Source organism: Hylobates moloch, unplaced genomic scaffold, assembly GCF_009828535.3.
Source record: "Hylobates moloch isolate HMO894 unplaced genomic scaffold, HMol_V3 SCAFFOLD_1, whole genome shotgun sequence".
Classification (NCBI taxonomy): Eukaryota; Metazoa; Chordata; class Mammalia; order Primates; family Hylobatidae; genus Hylobates; species Hylobates moloch.
Window position 1 is genome coordinate 81,420,647 of NW_026652276.1, and position 21,188 is coordinate 81,441,834.

General features: G+C 37.2%; 1 protein-coding gene and 1 long non-coding RNA gene across 7 annotated transcripts in view; one reads left to right on the forward strand and one right to left on the reverse strand.

Annotated features, from left to right (window-relative positions):
• Positions 1-21,188, reverse strand: part of TANK (TRAF family member associated NFKB activator) — a 96,624-nt gene that overhangs the window by 47,426 nt on the left and 28,010 nt on the right. For all 6 annotated transcript variants that reach the window (XM_032755577.2, XM_058441652.1, XM_032755580.2 and 3 more), the window contains one exon: positions 6,614-6,761. In XM_032755577.2, coding sequence (XP_032611468.1) covers positions 6,614-6,712 — 99 coding nt within the window. In that variant the 5' untranslated portion in view covers positions 6,713-6,761. The remainder of the gene's footprint in view (positions 1-6,613; positions 6,762-21,188) is intronic.
• The window catches only part of LOC131383928 (uncharacterized), a 295,529-nt gene continuing 288,021 nt past the window's right edge, over positions 13,681-21,188 (forward strand). The window contains exon 1 of the long non-coding RNA XR_009214336.1: positions 13,681-13,751. This is a non-coding gene — a long non-coding RNA (uncharacterized LOC131383928). The remainder of the gene's footprint in view (positions 13,752-21,188) is intronic.

Here is a 21,188-nt window from a genome sequence, read left to right on the forward strand (position 1 = left end):
AGTCTGTAGTTTTCTTTTCTAATAGTGTCTTTGGTATCAGGGTAATGCTGCCCTCATAGAATGGGTAAGGAAGTGTTACTGTTCAAGTTTTTGGAAGAGACTGAGAGGACTGGTATTAATTCTGCTTTAAATGTTTGGCAGAATTCACTGGTGAAGCTATCTCATCCTAGGTTTTTCGTTGTTGGGAAGTTTTTGATTGCCGATTCAATCTCCTTACTAGGTAAAGGTCTATTCAGATTTTCATTTTCTTCATGATTCATTCTTAGCAGTTTGTGTGTTCCTAGGATGTTTTACTAGCTTATCCAATCTGTTGGCATACAATTGTTCATAGCACTCTTTTATGATATTTTTAACTTTTGTAAAGTTGGTAATAATGTCCTCATTTCCTTCTTTTAGTTATTTGTCTTCCCTCTTTTTTTAGTCAAGCTAACCAAAGGTTTGTCACATTTCTTGATCTTTTCAAATAGTCAACACTTGTTTTTGTTGATTTTCTCTATTGTTTTTCTATTTTTTATTTATATTTGTTTCCATTTTTATTATTTTCTTCTTTATGCTAGTTTTGGGTTTAGTTTGTTCTTTCTCTAGTTTCTTCAGGCATAAAGTTAAGTTACTGATTTGAGATCTCTCTTCTTCAATACATGCATTTACAGCTAAACATTTCTCGATTCACTGCTTTTACTACATCCTAGAAGTTTTGGTACTTTGTATTTACACTTTCATTTGTCTCAATATATATTCTAATTTCCCTTGTGATTTCTTTTTTGACCCACTGGTTGTTTAACAGTATTATTTAATTTGTACATAGTTGTGAATGTCCCACTTTTCCTTTTGCTGATTTCTAGTTTCATTTCATTGTGATTAGAAAATATACTTAGCATGATTTTAATCTTTTTAAATGTATTAAGTCATTTTTAATGGCCTCTCCCAGAGAATGTTCCATATGCCCTTGAGCAAATGTGTATTCTGTTGTTGCTGGGGTTTTTACATACGTCTGCTAGGTCCAACCGCTCTACAATGTTGTTCAAATCCTCTATTTCCATATACATCTTTTGTCTAGTTGCTCTATCCATTATTTAAAGTGTTTAAAGTATAATACTTTAATTCTCCTACTATTATCACAGAGCTGTAATGTTTCTTCCTTCAATAGTGTCAATGCTTGTTTCATATACTTTGGAGCTCTGGTGTATGATGCATACATAACTGTTAATATTTGCTTGATAAACTGACCCTGTTATTATTATATAACGTCCCTTTCCTGTCTCTTGTAGTAGTTTTTGTTGTTTTGTTCTTTTATTTTTGAGAGAGGCTCTTGCTCTGTCATCCAGGCTGGAGTGCAGTGGTGCGAACATGGCTCACTGCAGCCTCCACCTCTGGGGCTCAACCAATCCACCTGCCTGTCTGAGTAGCTGGGACTACAGGAGCACAACACCATACCTGGAGCTTGTTTTTTTTTTTTGTTTTTTTTTGTTTTTGGTAGAGATGGGATTTTGTCATGTTGGCCCAGGCTGGTCTTAAACTCCTGTGCTCAAACAACCCACCTGCCTTAGCCTCCCAAAGTGATGGGATTACAGGTGTGAGCCACCAAGCCCAGTTTCAGTCATCAGCACCACTACTAATCCAGTAATTCATTCCAGATACCAGGATACCATCTGAGAGGGTACCAGGCCTCAGATGTGGCCTGCATTCAGGTGCCCCTGCTTTCCATTTTATCTCCTAAATAAACCTTAAATCTTTTCCCCAACTCATCTCTAATGCTTAATTTATGTCCTCATTTTGATTGCTTGAAATGGTTGCCATTCACTTTTTTAAAAAATTGAGGTATAATATATATGTGCATACATTTAGTGTGTATGTATATTAAGATATTTTATGTATCATATAACTACATAATTTTATATCAAAACATATATTAAAGTGCATAAAGTGCAACTGGATAGTTGCCAGTTATTTTATATTGCTTGCTCTTAGAACATTGCTTAGTATGAAATAGGTTCTTAATATATATTTGTTGAGCTCAATTTCACATTGTTCTGTATCCTACCTGTCTCTATCCCACTGTTAGGAAGACTGTTCCAAAGCACATATTAATCCTTCAATAACTTTTGATTGAAAAAGGATATAGTACAAACTACTTAGCCATACTAATCTACCTTTACAGGTTCTTTTCCTGGGATGTCTCATCATTCTCTTTGAAGCTATAGGATTCCTTGTGGTACACGAAATGTATCATATACTCTCTAACTTCTGAGTTTTTTTAAATATATAGTGCTCCTCCTGCTTCTTCCCCAGTTTGCTAAACTCCTCCTAACCTTAGCTGAAGTATCGACTCACATTGAGCTTATTACCTGATTCTCACAGAACAAGTGTCTCTTCTCTGTGCTCATGTATTATCCTATACTGATCTCTATTGTAGTATAAAATACACTATAGTAATAACTACCATCTTTTCTTTTTTTATTCGACTACATAGTAAAATATCTATTTTATTTATGATTTATTTGAACTTTTTAAAGTTCCTTAATGATATAAATGATATTTTATTTATTTCAGTATTCTCAAAACTTCATTAAGGGCCCAGTACTTAGGAGGTACTCGATAAATGTTTCTTAAATAAATCTACCAGAATATTTTGAATTTAACATATAAGAATATATATTATACATTTTTTCTTCGTCTTCTTGAGTACTTAACAAATATTAGCTTTGAAAACTAAATGTAAAAAAATTTTCCCTTTTCCTTCTTTGGAATATATGCTAATGTGAGCAAAGGCTTCTTCCACAGCAGATAAGGGATTAAACTCCCAATTGCTTACCAACGGTTAGTGCAAAAAGAATAGGAGTTAACAAGAATTCCTGTTTCTGTCTTATCCAAAAGATATCTTAATACTCCTCTAGAAGAAATACAGAATTGTCATGGTTTCTTAATGAACCTAAGAAGAACAAACGCTGAGTTTTTTTGCTTTCTACAAAAGTAGTTGTCTTAAACCTGAACTGAAAAAAAAAATAAATTCAAATTCTAAACTTTATTTCAATAATTTTAGAAAGCCCTCTCTCATACTGTGCGCTCTTTCCTCCTATCCACCCCAATGAAGACTTACAGTCCATAAGTATTCATAGGTATTCCATAATGGAGTATTCCTTTGTAAACCAAGAGGAGACTCACAAAGAATAACGATGATTTCTGAAGAATGGAGGGAGTTATGAATGATAGCTAGTTTTATAGATTTATCAGTTAGAAAGGAGAAGGAAATTGTGTAGCTCCTGTATTTAAGGAAGAAGCTAATAATTGCATGGCTAGCTGTGGCATTATGATTAGGTTTTTGTCCATGGTTCCTAGCTCGTAACTCTCACAACTCTTGTTATAGTCTTTTGTTACAATGTTGAGGTGCTTCAGGCCTTGGAAGCAGGCCTCAGGAAACAGTCTCTCTCTCTCTCTCTCTAACCTTCTCCTGCCCTCCTCTCACTTGCTGAAGACAGGACTCTAATATGACTATGGGTCATGAGACCTTCATTCCAGAGAGGGTCCTGCTGCATACTCTGGAGGAAGGAATGCTGCACAGAATGACCAAGAAGAATCTGAATAGACAGGAACTGCTGGGTTTAGATCACACCCTTTTTGTGCAATCACATTTTGAACTGGCTGTCCATTCTTCAATCCTGGACAATCAATGACATCTCCATAGAAGTCCCAAAGGACAGGGTTCAGGGAACTTCTGGGGAGCTGAACATGTGGAGGTTGACAGAAAGATGAAGAACTCATCCACGTGCTGGGAGGGTAGTGCACCCCAACTCCCCAAAGACAGAAGCTCCTGTACTCGGGACCCTTTCAGACCTCACCTTATATGTCTCTTCATTTGGATGTTAACATCCTGTAAAATATCCTTTAAAATAAACTGGTAAAATAAGTATTGGTTTCCCTGAGTTTTGTGAGCCAGTCTAGCAAATTAATCAAACCCAAAGAGGGGGTTGTGGGAACTCCAACTGGAAACTAGTCGGTTAGAAGTTCTGGAGACCAGGACTTGCAACTTGGGGAGGGGAGAGGGTGGTCTTGTGGGACTGAGCCCTTTACTTGTGGGATCTGATGTTATCTCCGTGTAGATGGTGTTGGAACTGAATTGGAGGACATCTAGCTGGTGTCCCCTGCTTAATATGTGGGGAGAACCCCACACACATTTGGTCACAACTATCAAGTTTTCTTAATGAACCTAATCACAAAATAAGAATAATAAACTCTGAAATTTTTTTTTTAAATAAAAATGGTTATGCCTTAAACCTGAATGGAAAAAAAAAATCCAAATTCTAAACTTCAATTCTCTGACCTTCTCCTGTTCTCTTCTTCTATGTTGTTGATTATTGTTGTTGTGTGAGATTAGAGGAAAAACAAGGTTCGAGACTTTTTCCAAAATATTAGCATAGTAGACTTCAGAGTTTCACAGGCTAGTAATTTTTTTTTTTTTTTAATTGGGAAAACCAACATAAGATCCCTCACTTTCAACTGCCTATGCAGAAGTAATTTAACATAGCAGGCCTGAGGCTGTTCCCTTCAGAAAGGTTTAGGTGCAAGTTTTCCCTTGGCTAATGATGTGGTTTGCCTCTGTGTACCCACCCAAATCTCACGCTGAATTGTAATTCCCAATGCTGGAGGAGGGACCTGGTGGGAAGTGACTAGATCATGGAGGCGGATTTTACCCATGCTATTCTTGTGATAGTGAATGAGTTCTCATGAGATTTGATGCTAAAAGTGTGTGGCACATCCCCCTCGGCCCTTGCTCTCTCTCTCTCCTGCCACCTTTGAAGAAGGTGCTTGGTTCTGCTTTGCCTTCTGCCATGATTGTAAGTTTCCTGAGGCCTCCCAGTCATGCTGCCTGTAAAGCTTGTGGAACTGTAAGTCAATTAAACCTCTTTTCTTCATAAATTACCCAGTCTCAGGTAGTTCTTTTGTTGTTGTTGTTGTTGTTTTTTTTTTTTTGAGATGGAGTTTCGTTCTTATTGCTCAGGCTGGAGTGCAATGGTGCAATCTCAGCTCACTGCAACTTCCGCCTCCTAGGTTCAAGTGATTCTCCTGCCTTAGCCTCCCAAGTAGCTGGGATTACAGGCATGTGCCAATATGCCCGGCTAATTTTGTATTTTCAGTAGAGGGGGGTTTCACCATGTTGGTCAGGCTGGTCTCAAACCCCTGATCTCAGGTGATCCGCCTACCTCAGCCTCCCAAAGTGCTGGGATTACAGGCGCAAGCCACCACGCGTGGCCATCAAGTAATTCTTTATAGCAGTGTGAGAATGGACTAATACAGCTGGCATCTGGGAACCTGGCTTTTGAAAACCTTTCCTAAATGATAATGTTGTGCCTGCTGTGCCAGCCCACTTAAGACTATACGATGAGATTTACGATGAACACCTTTCCTTTTGAGAGACTCTGGAATTTTGGTTGACAAGAGGGTGCCTATGTGATCAATCCTCAATTAAAAAAAAAAAAACCCTGAACTCTGAAACTAAAATGGAGTTCCTGATGTACTGCATACATTACTGAATTTTAAAGTTGAAGGAAAGGTGTATAGGAAGGCTGAACAACATGGATTCCCCTAGACTCCTCCTGATGTCTTTTTCCATTAATAATCTGGCTATATATCTTTACTATGTCACTGTAATAAATCTTAGCTATGAGTATGATTGAATGTTGAGTTGTATGAATCGTTCTGGGGAATCACAGAACGTGTAGGTGAAACTGGAGACTTCTGAAACACTACTATGTAAACATAATAAACAAGGAGAGAATCCTATCATCATCATTTCACAGAAGTGTATGTTAATAAAATTCTGCTCTTTACTTTGATCGTATGGAAACATGGAGCATAACATCAGAATAGAAGGCAGAATTTTAAATGAAATAAATGTAGCATTATGAGAAGTTTAATAATTAGCCTTATTTTTCTCATTTTGCTGCAGATTAGTGAAAATCTCATCATGAACCAGTAACAGACATGTGCTTAAGAACTATGAGGTTAAGTAATTTTTGCCTGGATGTGCCTTTCCTCCAATTTACTTTCTTCTGAAACTAAAAATACTAAAAATAAATGTTATGTGTACAGGGATAATTGTAAAAGCTGAAACTTTAGTAAGTCATTAAAGATTTCACTGAAATAGTCTACTTTGAATTGTTATAAAGAATGGAAGAGTATTATAAATTAATAACACACTTAGTTCTTAAATATTTTAAGATTTGAAAAGTTTTCCTACCAGCCAAATAACGTAAAAAACACCGAAACCAAACAAATGGAGACAGTGATACTTCTGTGTCATAAAACTGTTTTTATAGTTATTTCCTCCTTATTTATAAATACTGATATTTTAAAATTATTTACGGAAGACAACATTCACAATCTTTCACAATCACCTGAAAAGGAGCCCATCAAATCAACTCTTCCTATGGGTTGCAATATTTTTTAAAAAACAACAAACAAAAACTTCAAATTTCATCCATTAATATATACCTGCGTTTCTGTAATTATAGTTCTTCAGGGCAATTTCTAACAATATAGCATTTTTCAGATGCAAAAGGCTCTAAAATTCCATGTACCAAGATAAAGAATAACTTTCAAAACCAGAACCACACACCTTTTGCTGTAATTCTTTTACTGCAGAATCTCTATCCATGCATGCCTGCCGGAAGGCTTCATATGCTTTATTGAGTTGCTCGCCAATGTTTTTATCCATTCCTCTTCGTCCTGTAGCATCACTATAAAGGATGGAGCAAATGACAAGTCTGCAAAATAATGAGATCAATTTAGATAATTACTAAGTTACATAAATCTCATTTTAAAAATGCATCTTAAAAATAGTTCTATAAGGTTTACCACAAACATTATAGCACCAAGTACTATAAACATAAGTCTCATCTAAAATCCTGACTAGAAACCTTATGAAACTTTAAGTTCTACAATTTTTAAATATTCTTATTCTAATGTTCAAGGAGCAAGTGGGGTTCCAGTTCAGGAAGATGCTACTTTGAGAATACTAATCTATAAACTTAACCTAAAAATGAGAAAATATAGAAGGCCATTTTAAATTATTTATTATGGAAATGTACAATAGGATCAGCAATGTGGGAAGGGATTTCATTTTACTAAATGGACTCTTACTCCCACTTAGAGGTGAATTCTTGCTACACTGAAATTAGAGCAAAATTAAATAGATAATAAATGTTTGTGGATGGAGTTCGCACTGTTGTTACCACAGAGCAATTAAAATGTGTGAAAATGCTCTTATTTTAGCACAAAATCTAGGGAGAGCCGCTGTTGCATTGTACATTAAAAAAGAAAAATCACATCCCTTCAGTCCTACCCCCACTACCGACTAGTTTTCCAACTTCCCTGCTGTTTCTGAATACAGGTGATTTGCTCAGTGGAGGTAATTTGGTTTTACAATCTCAGTTTGCATAACATCTCTTAACGACATTCCTTGGCTCTGGGCAGAAGGCTAACTAATGACTCTGATTCTTCCTGTCCAACTGTAAAAACCACAACACAGGACCTTTCTCTTAATTCTCTAAAAGCCACAGACTAGACAAAGTTCTCTGTTATATTGGGTACCAAGTTATTTCATATTTGTGAAAATTCTTCAAAATTTCGGTCTCTAATCTGTCATAACATCTTTTGTTATATCTTCAGACACACTTCTTTAATTTTCACATTTTCAACTGAGATACAATTCATACAGTATAAAATCCACTATTTTAAAGTGTACACTTTGGTATTTTTTAGAATATTCATTATTTTGTGCAATCATCACCATCATCTAATTCTGGAACATTTTAATCACCCTCCCTAAAACAGTCCATACCTATTAAGTTAGTCCCAATCCTCCTCTTCCCCCATCTCCTGGTAACCATTAATCTTTTTTTTGTCTCTATGAATTTGTCTATTTTTGACACTGCATATAAATGGAATAATACAATACATGGTTTTTGTGTCTGGCTTCTTTCAGAAAGAATAATATTTCTGAGGTTCATCCATGATGTAGCATGTAATAGTACTTTATAGAGAGAGGGTTTCACCATGGTCTCGATCTCTGACCTCGATCCCCCGCCTCGGCCTCCAAAATGGGGTAACCACCGACTATTTTTATGGCTAAATAATATTCCATTGTATGGATATGCAACATGTTGTTTATTCCTCAGCTGATGGACATTTGAGTTGTTTCCACCTTTTGGCTGTTATGTATAAAGCTACTATGCAGATTTGTGTATACATTTTTGTGTGAACACGTTTTCAATATTTTCAGATATACACCTAGAAGTGGAACTGCTAGGTCATATGGTAATTCTATGTTTAACTTTCTCAGGAACTGCCAGTTTCCATAGAAGCTGTACCATTCTACATTTCCACTAGCATCGTATAAGGGTTCCAATTTCTCCACATCCACACCAATACTTCTTATAGTCCACTTAAAAAATTACAGCCATCCTAGTGGGTGTAAAAGGATACCCTATCAAGGTTTTGATTTGCAGTCCCCTAATGACGAGCATCTTTCCATGAGCTTATTGGCCATTTGTATATCTCTGGCAATTTATCCATTCAAATCCTGTGTCCACTTGTAATAAATGGGTTATTTCTCTTTTTATTGTTAAATTTTAACAGTTCTTTATATATTCTAGAAACTAGACTCTTATCCAATATATGATTTGTAAGTATTTTCTCCCATTCTGTAGATGCCTTTCACTTCTTGATAGTGTCCTCTGACACACAATGTCTTTAATTTTAATATAGGCCAATTTACCTATTTTTTCTTTTGTTGTTTGTACTATTGGTGTTATATCTAAGGAACTGTTGCCTAATCCAGGATCATGAAGATTTTCAATTGTTTCTTTTTAAGAAGTTTATAATTTATATTAAAGTCTTTGATCCATACTGAGTTAATGTTGTATAAGGTGTGAGGTAGGGGTCCAGATTCATTCTTTTGCATGAGGTTAGCCAATTGTCCTGGCATTATTTGTTGAAAGGGTGTTGCGGGAAGTCAGGGACCCCAAATGGAGGGACCAGCTGAAGCCATGGCAGAAGAACGTGGATTGTGAAGATTTTATGGACATTTATTAGTTCCCCAAATTAATACTTTTGTAATTTCTTATGCCTGTCTTTACTGCAATCTCTAAATATAAGTTGTGAAGATCTCATGGACACTTATCACTTTCCCAATCAATACCCTTGTGATTTCCTATGCCTGTCTTTGCTTTAATCTCTCAATCCTGTCAGCCGAAAAGGATGTATGTCGCCTCAGGACTATGTGATAATTAACTGCACAAATTGTACAGCATGTGTGTTTGAGCAATATGAAATGTGGGCACCTTGAAAAAAGAACAGGATAACAGCAATTGTTCAGGGAATGAGAGAGATAACCTTAAACTCTGACTGCCAGTGAGCTGGGCAGAACAGAGCCATATTTCTCTTCTTTCAAAAGCAAATAGGAGAAATATCACTGAATTCTTTTTCTCAGCATGGAAAGTCCCTGAGAAAGAGAATGCGCACCTAGGGGTAGGTCTCTGAACTGGCCCCACCCTCCTCCCCCCTCCCCCGGGGCGTACCTGTCTCTTATGGTTGAGACTGCAGGGGTGAAATAAACTCCAGTCTCCCATAGCGCTCCCAGGCTTATTAGGAAGAGGAAATTCCCGCCTAATAAATTTTGGTCAGACCGGTTGATCTCAAAACCCTGTCTCCTGATAAGTTATCAATGACAATGGTGCCCGAAACTTCACTATCAATTTTAATTTCGCCTCGGAGCTGTGGTCCTGTGATCTTGCCCTGCCTCCACTTGCCTTGTGATATTCTATTACCCTGTTAAGTACTTGATGTCACCCACACCTATTCGCACACTCCCTCCCTGTTTGAAACTCCCTAATAAAAACTTGCTGTTTTTTGCGGCTTATGGGGCATCACAGATCCTACCAACGTGTGATGTCTCCCCCGGACGCCCAGCTTTAAAATTTCTCTCTTTTGTACTCTGTCCCTTTATTTCTCAAGGCAGCCGACGCTTAGGAAAATAGAAAAGAACCTACGTGATTATCAGGGCAGGTTCCCCGATAAAGGGCTATTCTTTTCCCACTGAATAGCCTTGGCACCCTTGCCAAAAATCAACTGATCATAAATCACGTTTTTTTAATACCCACATGCGAGTAATCTTTCAGCCAAACTCTTTCATTTTAAGATACTAAATACATTTTAAGTAATTTACCAGGCTCAATAAAAACAATTCCAGGGTTTTGGATAACAATGTCATTACTTTCTGAAAAACTGAAGAAATGGCAATTCTTTATGCATTCCACTTAGGAAGTTAGTTTCTACTGCTACCTCTGATAGATGAAAAAGTTGAAATCCTGTTAGGATAATTAATGTTGCTAGGATCTCTGCCCAGACATAGACACTATGGAAACATAAACAGTTAGCATTAATAAAAAGCATCATTTTGAGTATTTTAGACACTGCTTCATTCAAAAAATACTAAGGCTACTTACAAAAAATACATGAGATTAAAAATAAACATGCAAAGAGGAAAGAAAAAGTAAGTATAGGTAGTCACAGGGACTATAATATACTATAATAAACTAATACAGAAGTTAGTAAGTGGCTAAGTTATCTATCACTGCCTTAAAAAGCTGCATGTCATGAAAAATTGTCAATATAAACCACACCTATACCTTTAGATCTGGGACAAGTAACAGCCTTGAACTGGAAATCCATCTAGTCCCTTGCTTTGTTCTATTACTGACTGACCCTTAGTTAAGGGCCACTAAATCTTTTGGGACCAAAGTTTCTTTTTCTTCAGTACAAAAAGGTGTTTGGACCCAATTTCTAAGAAACTTCCTTTTTCTACCATTCTTGAGTTTGTGAGTTAAAAATGCATATCTGTTCCATCAAGAAGGTGCATTCTTGTTTTTAAAAATGTAAATGCAGCACTAAAAATAGCTGCATCATATGCAAGTAAATCATGTGGAGCCATCCCTTCAGGTCCTTGAATTAGATCACACAAATGTCACTAAGAGAGGAGCTACTGAGTACATTCCACACAGACGCATCCTATTTCCTGAAATAAGAATGTATACCAAAGAAATAAGTTCCAGGTTGATACAAATAAGTAAATGATACTTTTAATTCCTATTTCACAACCAAGAAGACAATTAGGTGTTAGATCAGCGACACTGACTAGAGAAAAAGGAAAGTCTCTGGGACTCAGCTAATTAAACTGGACAGATTTCAAATATTAACATCCTGAACTTTAAAGCCACTTGTTTATTTATTTATTTTTAACATTTGTTAAGTATAAAATTAATTTAAGAGGCAGCTACATTTCAATTACATTTCAATACACCTTCCGCAATATTTGCCAGACTCCAGGAAAATGCTTTTTATTTATAGTAAACATGCTCAAACCTAAATCCCATGGTTAAGCTCATTCTCCAAACCCAGGAGGCTGATGCTATAGCAATCTCTCCCTTGAAAACACTCTCCTAGTTAGGGTTTTGCTTTATTTCTGGATTTGGTTTGCTGGTTTCCTTCATTACATGAGAAAAAAATTCTGAAATCCCAGAAGGTAGCAGGGCTAGCTCAATGCAAATCACCATCCCTATCTTGTACCCTGCAATTCTTCTGGAGCCTGGATACTCTCATCTACCCACTGTTGTCACTCTAGCAGTAATTCCTTTTTTCCTACCCAAACCAGTGGTTCAGACAAGCAAAACTGAGGGCAGTAGGTTCTTGTCCCAACTCTCCAGCCCAGTGATTGCCCATGGTGTGCCTGTCCACGAAGAAAACACCAAGAAAATCCCTGCTTCCTCTTTCATTGATCCCTTGGTTCAATAATGAAACTGTCCTGGAGTAAGAGAGGCAGCATGACCAAGAAAGATAATTTTCCTTTCCTTTGGTAAAGCTTCCCAGCCCTAGCAAAGCTTTGATTTTAATAAAATATATCCCATTACCATTCAATCAGAACAACATATTTGCTGGCTTATTATGTGTAAGGCACCATATGGGGAACAGCAAAGGATTCAGACATGGTACTATCTTAAAGTTATGTTTCTTTCACAAAGTATTTTCACCAATTTTTCATTTCCTATTACATATTAACATTCCTGTTTGACTGATAAGGCTCAGAAGGCTTAAATGACTTATCTATAGCTATAAAGCTGTGTTATGAACTAGATTAAATCTTTAAAATTCTTAGTTCAAGGATTGTTCATTAGAGCCAGTTGCAAAGTGCTCTCTCAGGGTGTTATGGTCAATATGCTTATTTGATAAAATATTTAGTGCCAACTATGAGCAGAAGTGTGCAGGGTACCACTGATGCAGTGAGAACAAAACAGACATGAAATCTCTTCCCATGAAGGTACCATTAACTGTAACTTGAAGCATATACTATATGAGCATCCTAAGATATCCAAAAGGCTAGAGTTTGGAGAGGAAAGTTAATCTATGAAGTTTAGGAAAGGCTTTGAGAGGTAGGTGGTATGTGAATACGGTGTTGAGATATAGGTGGGAATGATCTTACCCATTCCTTTTATTTAATTATCAAACGGCAGTCATCCTTTTTCAAACAGGTTTCCCACTGTGATAAGGATGTTTTTAATATTAAATAATATCAATTCTTTACTAAAACAGGCCAGGATTATATGCATTTCTTATGCACTGCTCAGTTTGATTTTCCTGATCAGGACAACCATGCAAACCTGAGACAATTCTTAAGCATAACAACGATGGTTACTATAAACATGGCGGATTATGCTAAAGCTTTTCCCATGATGCCTGAACGCAAGTAGGGGTGGAAATGAAAGAAAAGGCAAGTTCTGCAGCCTTGATTTTCTTTGTTATTAACACAAAGAGTTTGGATAATAGAGTCTCCTTTAACTTTATAATTGTATAACATTACCAAACTATACAGAGCATAAAAACTTTTGCTCAGCAAATATGGTGACTTATTTTTCCTCATAAATGATATCATATATTTAAAAACAGTAGCTGCTTTGTCTTAATTTATGTTACAAATTAAGCCTTGATTGCAAACCAGTTGCTAGGGCATTTCATTTCACATGGTGAGAAGCAAGGAGTAAAGTTACATAGAGTGTCCTGGAAGTAAAGGGATGATATGATACTGTAAAAATATGTGAGATGAAAAATATGTGATTACAAATAATACTGAGAAAATTACTGTGACTTTTGTTTATTCAATACATTTATATGTTCCCTCCTGAACACTTTACTAAGTAGAGTGAAAAAAAATACAGGCTTTAAATTCAGACCCCAGATCTGCAATTTCCTAGCCATTTACTGAACTCTGAACATCAGTTTTCATATCATACATAGTTTGTAGGGTTACAATAAAAATTGAGACCATATATACAGTAAAAATGAAGTAAAACTTAAGTGAGACCATATATAAAATATATATGAGTGAGACCATATATAAAATTATTTGTTCCTCAATATCTATTCTCTCCTTCTCTTATAGTACTAATACTTCTGATTTTTAGCTGGTGTGGTCATGTGACTACGTGCTAGTCATTGGCAAATGGGTGTAACTTCCATAACAAGTTTTCCCTTTCACCTTTTTCTTTTTCCCAGCTGGATGGAATGTTACAGTGACAAGCCACCTAGAACACTGTGATGCAGGCAACACTTGTTTAACTACTGTTTTGTGGGTCTCTAAAGGAGGAACTGAGCTGTATCCTGATTAGTACAACGTTCAAGACTGGTTCAGCATTGAACACAGGGTAGGCACTCATTTTCTCCCTGGGAAAGTGAAAAATAGTCATGGTCTTTGCCTTTTTCTCCAATTAGAGCTTATAATTGAGTGAGGCAGACACACATGAAAATAATTAGCCAAAAGGTCAATTATAAATGTTTAAAAAAAAAAGGTCTGGGTACATCTTCACAGAGGTCTGGGTAGCACAGGTATAAGCATTTGTAGACCTCACCCAATGGTTCACTAGAGATTTACGCATTTCATTCAAAGTTTTACCTAAAAAGAAGAAGAAAACTGTTAAGTAAAAGGTATAAACCAGACAAAGGCTCAATAGAAGGAACAATCAAAATAAGAAGGATTGTGGAAGGCTTCACAAAGGATCTGACATTTAAACAGAGTCCCGAAAGATGAGAAGAGTTTCAACAAGTAGAGAATGAATGGGTAAAGTACACTCATTCTGAAAGAGCAGAGGCCCTGAAAAGTCATTAGTATGGTGCATTTTAGTGAAGGGAGTGAGTATTCTGTTTATGCAAGTATAGCATGTGTGCAGAGATGATAGCGAGGTGAGGGTGCCATGATAAGCTACGGTCAGGGTCAGCATGTATGACTGTGCTGTACTACAAAAATCCTAGGGAAGACCATACATAAAGACCATGATTGGAATGGCATCCCATAGAGCTGTAGAGTACACTAACCGCATAAACCACATGCAGCAGACTCAGTTATGGCTAGACTATAGTAGAACTCGAATGTCACTCTAAGAAATTTAGACTTTAACATGTTGACACAAGGAGTAATGAGAGATTTTCAAGGAGATGATGGACATATTTTAGAAAGATAGAACAGATAACAGCATGAACTACAAACTAGCAAGGGAGACAAAGTGAGCCTATACCACAGGCAACTATTGCTGTATTCTAGGTAAAAGATGAGGGCTTGAACTAGAGCAGGGGAAATAAAGATGAGTGGATTCAAGAGGCATTTCAAGAGTAGAATTAACAGGATTTGGTGGCTGACTGGATGCGCACAATAGACAAGAGGGCAGCAATTCAGGTACCTGTGACTGCAAATCAGTTGGCCTGAAATGGGACCTCGGAATCTACATTCTAATTAGCAAAGTGCCTCAGGTGATTTTGTTGCAGATGGTTCACCAGCCATTAGTTTTCAAAACACCCAGTAGAAAGTGGTGATAGCCAGACATAAAGTGACAGAAAGAAAATTTTCAGGAGGAGAGGGAAGATACTGAATCCAATTTTGGACAACAGTGCTAGAAAAGACATCATAATAAAGAGGAAGAAAGCATCAACTGCATAATGATCTATAGGAAAAAAATGAAGGCAACTATGCCTTCACTATCGTTTGTATTCTTGAAGTCCTGTTTTTAATGTCCCCTGATACTAGTACATCCTTGGATGGCCAATTAGGCCAAAATTGTTTTACCAACAACAAAAAAAAGCAGAAAAAAACTACATTTTTGAAAAGAAAACAACAGAGAAAAGCAATACATACTATTGCACCACCTTATAGCACAAGATGTACATGTTTTTCCTACCAAATATAAACCAAAAAAGAGGACAGGCCCACTTATTATTTATTTGAAGGAGGTCAGAAGGAAAACTAGGAAATGCATAAAACGGTGTATGACATTTTGTGTCTGTTATTTTATGTAAAAAGACTATTAATCCAATATGTAGAAATGTTATCTAATGCTCTGCTTTGTTAACCTTTATATGCTTTATAACAGGAAAAACAACTCTGGCAGAGTATTTGAATGCAAGATTTTCCTTAAGTATCTTCTACTCTACCAGATTTATAAATAAATAATAAGGTAGTACTAATGATTTTTCGAAAGAGTGGTAGGGTTTGTATCTATCCTCTGGTCTTAACCAGAAAAGTTTGAAAAAAATATTTTCAGTAATCTCAAAAAGGTCCCCCAAAACAGAAGACAATAACATAAGAGAAGTCACAGGCTACATAAGATTCAAAAATGGTAAAGTTGTTTCGAAAGAGTAGTTAAAATCTTATGAGTTAACGGGTTGGCTGCCCCTCCAGTATCCCTGAGTCATTTACTGTATCAGAAAAAACTACTATGGAGGAAGAGAGCTCTTCTATGAAAAAAGAGTTAAAATTTCAAGAGATAGAGGACCTTTTCACAAAAGGGCGTAATTTCTCTTTAAATCACAATTTAAAATAGCTGAGCAGCTATTTAGCCTTGAGAACATTACCAATGATAAATAGGAACAGGCAAAAACCTACATAATTATAAAGCTTTACTCTGTGCTCTTAACCACTGGCACAGGACTCTACAGCTCTTCCTATCCCTTGTTTTTAATTTCCCTGAGGACATCTATAGGCTGCTGGATTTGCAAGTCACAACTTGTTTTATTAGAAGTAATTGTGAGAACTCGAATGAAAAAATAAATAAGGTTTCAGAGATTTCTGGATCTCCATTTTCAGTCATTCTGAAGATGTTTAGGGTATGACTTTAATATATTAGCTTAAAACCAGATCTAATATTTTTAATCCAGTACCATGCAACAAGTTCTCTCCTTCAGACTGTTGAATATTCCTAAAGAGAAGGCTACAAAAATCCCTGGGCAGCCCAACAGACCAACCTTTCAAACTTGCATCTGTGCCAAAATTACCCAACTTTCTACCCTTTTCAAGGCCACACCAGTTTACCTCAAATATGAATATTCAGACCTAGTAAATCTTAACACTTTCTGTGCCACCCTACTGTGGGGAAGCAATAGTTGATTAGAAACTCAGATTTGCTGTTTCACTTCCTTTTGTCTCTGGAAAAAAATAAAAAGACACTATAAAATAAAGATTGCAAACCATATTTTTAACTATACCACATCTTGTGTAAAATGTACTAATTTCTCTGTTAAGGCAATTTAGATTAGATACTCTAAATTAAAAAGCCTAGTCAACTGAAGATAAAATCAGAGTTGAAGTACATAATACATGTCCAGTCTAGACAGGCTTGGTGATGGGTGAGAGTAAACAAGTCATTTAACCTTTCTATGGACCTCTGTTCCTCCATTTCTCCCAATTTAGAATCTTGGCATACAGTCAGGCTGCAGGACATTGGTTCACAACCTGTCAGTACATTAAAATCATCCATGGTGGTTTTAAAAAATACTTACCAAACCCTGTCCAAGACTCCTGGATCTAATTTTGTACAGGGGGGAGATGTAAGATGGATTTAAAATTACTGCCATAGGGGGTCGAGTCATAGCTTGGAAAGCACTATAAAACACTATACAAATAGGCACCAACGCAGGGAAACAGGCTTTCATAAAGTTGCCTTTTTTCCAATAGTGATCTGCTTTTTAATTATTCTACAAGAAGTATATAGAATTTAGGAACAAAAATAGCAGTGGCTAAGGTAGAAGACTTTCTCAAATAAATAAATAAAGGTATTTTGATACTTTGGCAGATGGTCCACAGCAACAGCACTTTGTTGATCTTGGTTCCATAAAACTTCCACAACTCATCAACTTAATTAATTAATAGAGAAAACAAATGTTTTCTCTATTAATGGCATTTGCTGAAGTTCTTGTTGAGAAATTTGACTGACCATAGCCCATCTCCCACTAAGTAGCAATGACACTTTTAACTTGATGTTCCCCCTATCAATACTCTAATCATCTTAATTCTATTTAAATTCTCAAACTATCTACAGATAATTGAGAGATAAGATAGATCTCAAAGATATGCCTTTAATTCAAAGCAGCACAAAGAGTCATGGATCAGAAGGACAATCTCAGTCTTCTGTTTGAATGGCAATCATCCCAGCAATGAAGAAGGTGGTTCCCTATTTGATCATGGGAAGCACTGGGGTTGGGGTAGGAACAAAGATCTATTTGCAGTTGCTTTACATTAACTACCTCATTTTTAATCTTCCCTCTGCAGAAGCATATATTGTCTTCCCTTTACAGAGGAGGAAACTGAACTTCAAAATTGAGCTTCAAAGGGGTAAATAAGTTGCATAAGGCACAGAATTAGAAAATGGAAGAACCAGATAAATCTAAGTGTCTGTTGCTAAAGCACAATCTCTAGCTCTCTCCCCTCTAGTTTTTATTTTAATGGGAGCTATACATACCTATATCTTAATGAGTTAAGTAGTTCTACAAGATAAGAAAAACAGTAGTCCTCTGCTTTCCCCTCCTTATTTCCTGCTTCATCTTGGCAACAATTCTTTTTTGTATTTATCTCTGTATTTCTAAATAACATGTAATACTGCCACTACTGATTTTTCAGTTTTTGTCTCCTCATTATGGAAAGTTAGGATTCAGTTCTCTTTAAACATCCCCTACCTCCTACTCTCCCCCATTTCCCCAATACAGTTATATCTAATTTTTCATTAGATTAGCATTCAGCTTTTACTTTCTTATTACTATGTAATGCTATTCACTGCTGAACAATATAATATACTACGGATGCTTTTCCTTTTCTGAAAATTTTTTTCCCTGAAAATTCTTGTTTGCTTTGTTTCCTATTATCACTAACACAACTCCTCAATATATTCAGACACTTCAGGTATTCTATCTCTTTAGAGGAATCACTCTGTAAGCTTTCTGGCTTGCTCCAATCTAGACTAGTTGCTCTCTATGCCTGATGGAAAGCCTTCATCTTGGGACCTTCTTTACCTTGAATTTGGGGATACCCTTTGTCCATCTCTTTCTCTAATTGAATCCTTCATTTTCAGTCTCCTAAATCTTTTCTTGTTTTATATCCCCACGTGATGACGCAAATCTTCCAGCAGCTTCCTAAGAAAGTGTTTGGGAAGTAAATTTTTTGAGGCTTTGCATAACTAAAAATATCTTTACCCTCTGACTTAACTGATACTTTGGCTAGATTAAGAGTTCTAGGTTGGAAGTAATTTTTCCTCAGAATTCTGAAAGCTTTGCTATGCTATCTTCTAGCTTCTGATTATTTTTGTTGAGGATCAGATCCACTTTGATTCCTGATCTCGTACAATTCTCACTCTGTTGCTCAAGGCTGGAGTGCAGTGGTGTGATCTCAGCTCACTGCAACCTCCACCTCTGGGATTCAGGCGATTCTTGTGCCTCAGCCTCCCTAGTAGCTGGGATTACAGGTGCGTGCCACCACACCCAGCTAATTTTTGTATTTTTAGAAGAGACGGGGTTTCACCATGTTAGCCAGGATGGTCTTGAACTTCCAGCCTCAGGTGATCTGCCTGCCTCGGCCTCCCAAAGTGCTTGGATTATAGGCATAAGCCACTGTGCCTGGCCTTAACCGATTTTTTTTCTCTTTGAAAACTATTTGGATTTTTTTTTCTCTTTGTCCCTAGCATTCTGAAATTTCAGGACCGTACCTGGCCATGGACTATATCACAGCAATAGGTGCTTGGTGGGCCCTTTCAATCTGGAAACTCCTCCTTCAGTTGTTGGAAATTTTCTTGAAAATTTTTTGGGGCAATTTCTTTCCTTTTGTATTCCTTTCTGGGACTTCTACTATCTGGGTTTTGAATCTTCCGTACTAGTTCTCCAATTCTCCTTATTCCGCCACTCCTTTTAAAATGAACTTCCCTCCTTATTTCATAGTGAGAAATAAAAACTTTTAATGTGAGGAGTGCAAACCCCTTTTAATTATCAGGCCCAGAGAGGCACTGAAATGTGAGTGTGTGACAGCAGTCACACCTCACTCTCCCCTGTGAACTAAATGACCCTCTTGAAGCTATCTACTATGTGACGCCAAGTAGCCATAAAATGCCATACATTAGATACCAAAATTCATGCCCTATAGTTCAACAATGTATAATCATTAATCAATGTTATTTCTGTAAACCAATGAGAATTCCTACCAAATAACTTAGTATCAGCCCATTCCTTGCCCTCTTTTGCCTTTAAAAAAATGATTGCGGCTGGGTGCGGTGGCTCACACTTGTAATCCCAGCACTTTGGGAGGCCGAGGAGGGTGGATCACAAGGTCAGGAGATCGAGATCATCCTGGCTAACACAGTGAAATCCTGTCTCTACTAAAAAATACAAAAAAATTAGCCGGGTGTGGTGGCGGGTGCCTACAGTCCCAGCTACTTGGGAGGCTGAGGCAGGAGAATGGCATGAACCCGGGAGGCGGAGCTTGCAGTGAGACAAGATTGCACCACTGCACTCCAGCCTGGGCGACAGAGCGAGACTCCGTCTCAAAAAAAAACAAACAAACCTGGTTGCAGCAAAGGCCGAATGAAGCACCCCCACAAGGCAACCTGGAAGTGTGCCCAAGGCAGCTGTCCTCAACCTCTACCCAAATAAATTCCCTATATTAATTTTCCCTCGGTTTCTTTAGGTTGACAATAGATACAATATCTTAAGTCTGTTGTCTTTGGCAGCCATTATTATCCTGCCAAATGAAAGCCAACCAATCCTGGATAAAGAAAGTAGTAATCAAGGGTAAGCAGTGGTGCCTTTGGAGCTGCACTGAGGCTGAGAACGTATGAGCCAAACCATGTTCCACCTCTAACTGCCTGTTCAACCAGAACATCTGAGCTTTGATCAGTTATGTATATATACATTGGAATTCCACATTTGAAGAGAATCAAAGGCTTAAAGGTGGGATTTTCGCCATCTTGGCTCCAGGATGATTAGTAATTCTTTAGTAAGGTCTACTTTTTTGTAGGTGGTAGAGACAAGTGTGAGTAATTTGGGAGACAGGCAAGGCCCCTCTGCTGGGTTTCCCCAACTGCTGAGCCTATTCTGTTTCTGGGTAAATGTTCTGCCAGAGTTCACACTTGTGGTGAAAGACCAACTCAAATCTAAAGCAGTTTCAGGATGGGGAAAGGAAATCACCTTGAGTAACTTCTACCCATTCCACTTTGCCCTAGAAAAGAAAGCCACCAGCCTTTCCCAACCCCTTGGGCTATGAATAAGAGGAATTCATATTCTATTTCAGAAAAGTTGCCACTGTAGTACATAAAGAGGTGAATCAGTGAATGAAAGACACATTCTGTGTTTTTGTTTTGTTTTTTGTTTTTTTTGAGACAGAGCTTCACTCTGTCTCCCCAGGGTAGAGTGCAGCAAGTGTGGCGGTGCAATCATAGCCCACTGCAGCCTGGACTCCTCGCCTCAAGCAGTCCTTCCACCTCAGCCTTCTGAGTAGTTGAGATTATAGGCGTCAAGCCACTGTGCCCCACTACATCTTGTCTTTTCTGTATCTTAGTTATATGTTTGCCTTTTCACCCACAAAACACATCAGGAGTAAAAAGCAAAAAAATCAGTCAATAACACGGCATATACACATAAATAAGACATCTTCTCTTTTGGATGGTTAGGAAGATCTTTAAAGACACTCGAAAATATTAAGTGTGTTTTCCTTACTCGAAGAAAGGAAATGGAAGAGAACTGTCACTATTCACATTTACTTGTGATCATTTTCCACTTTTAAGGAGTTATATAACACAAACAGCTAATTCCCCAACTTACCTCTTGCATTTCTATTC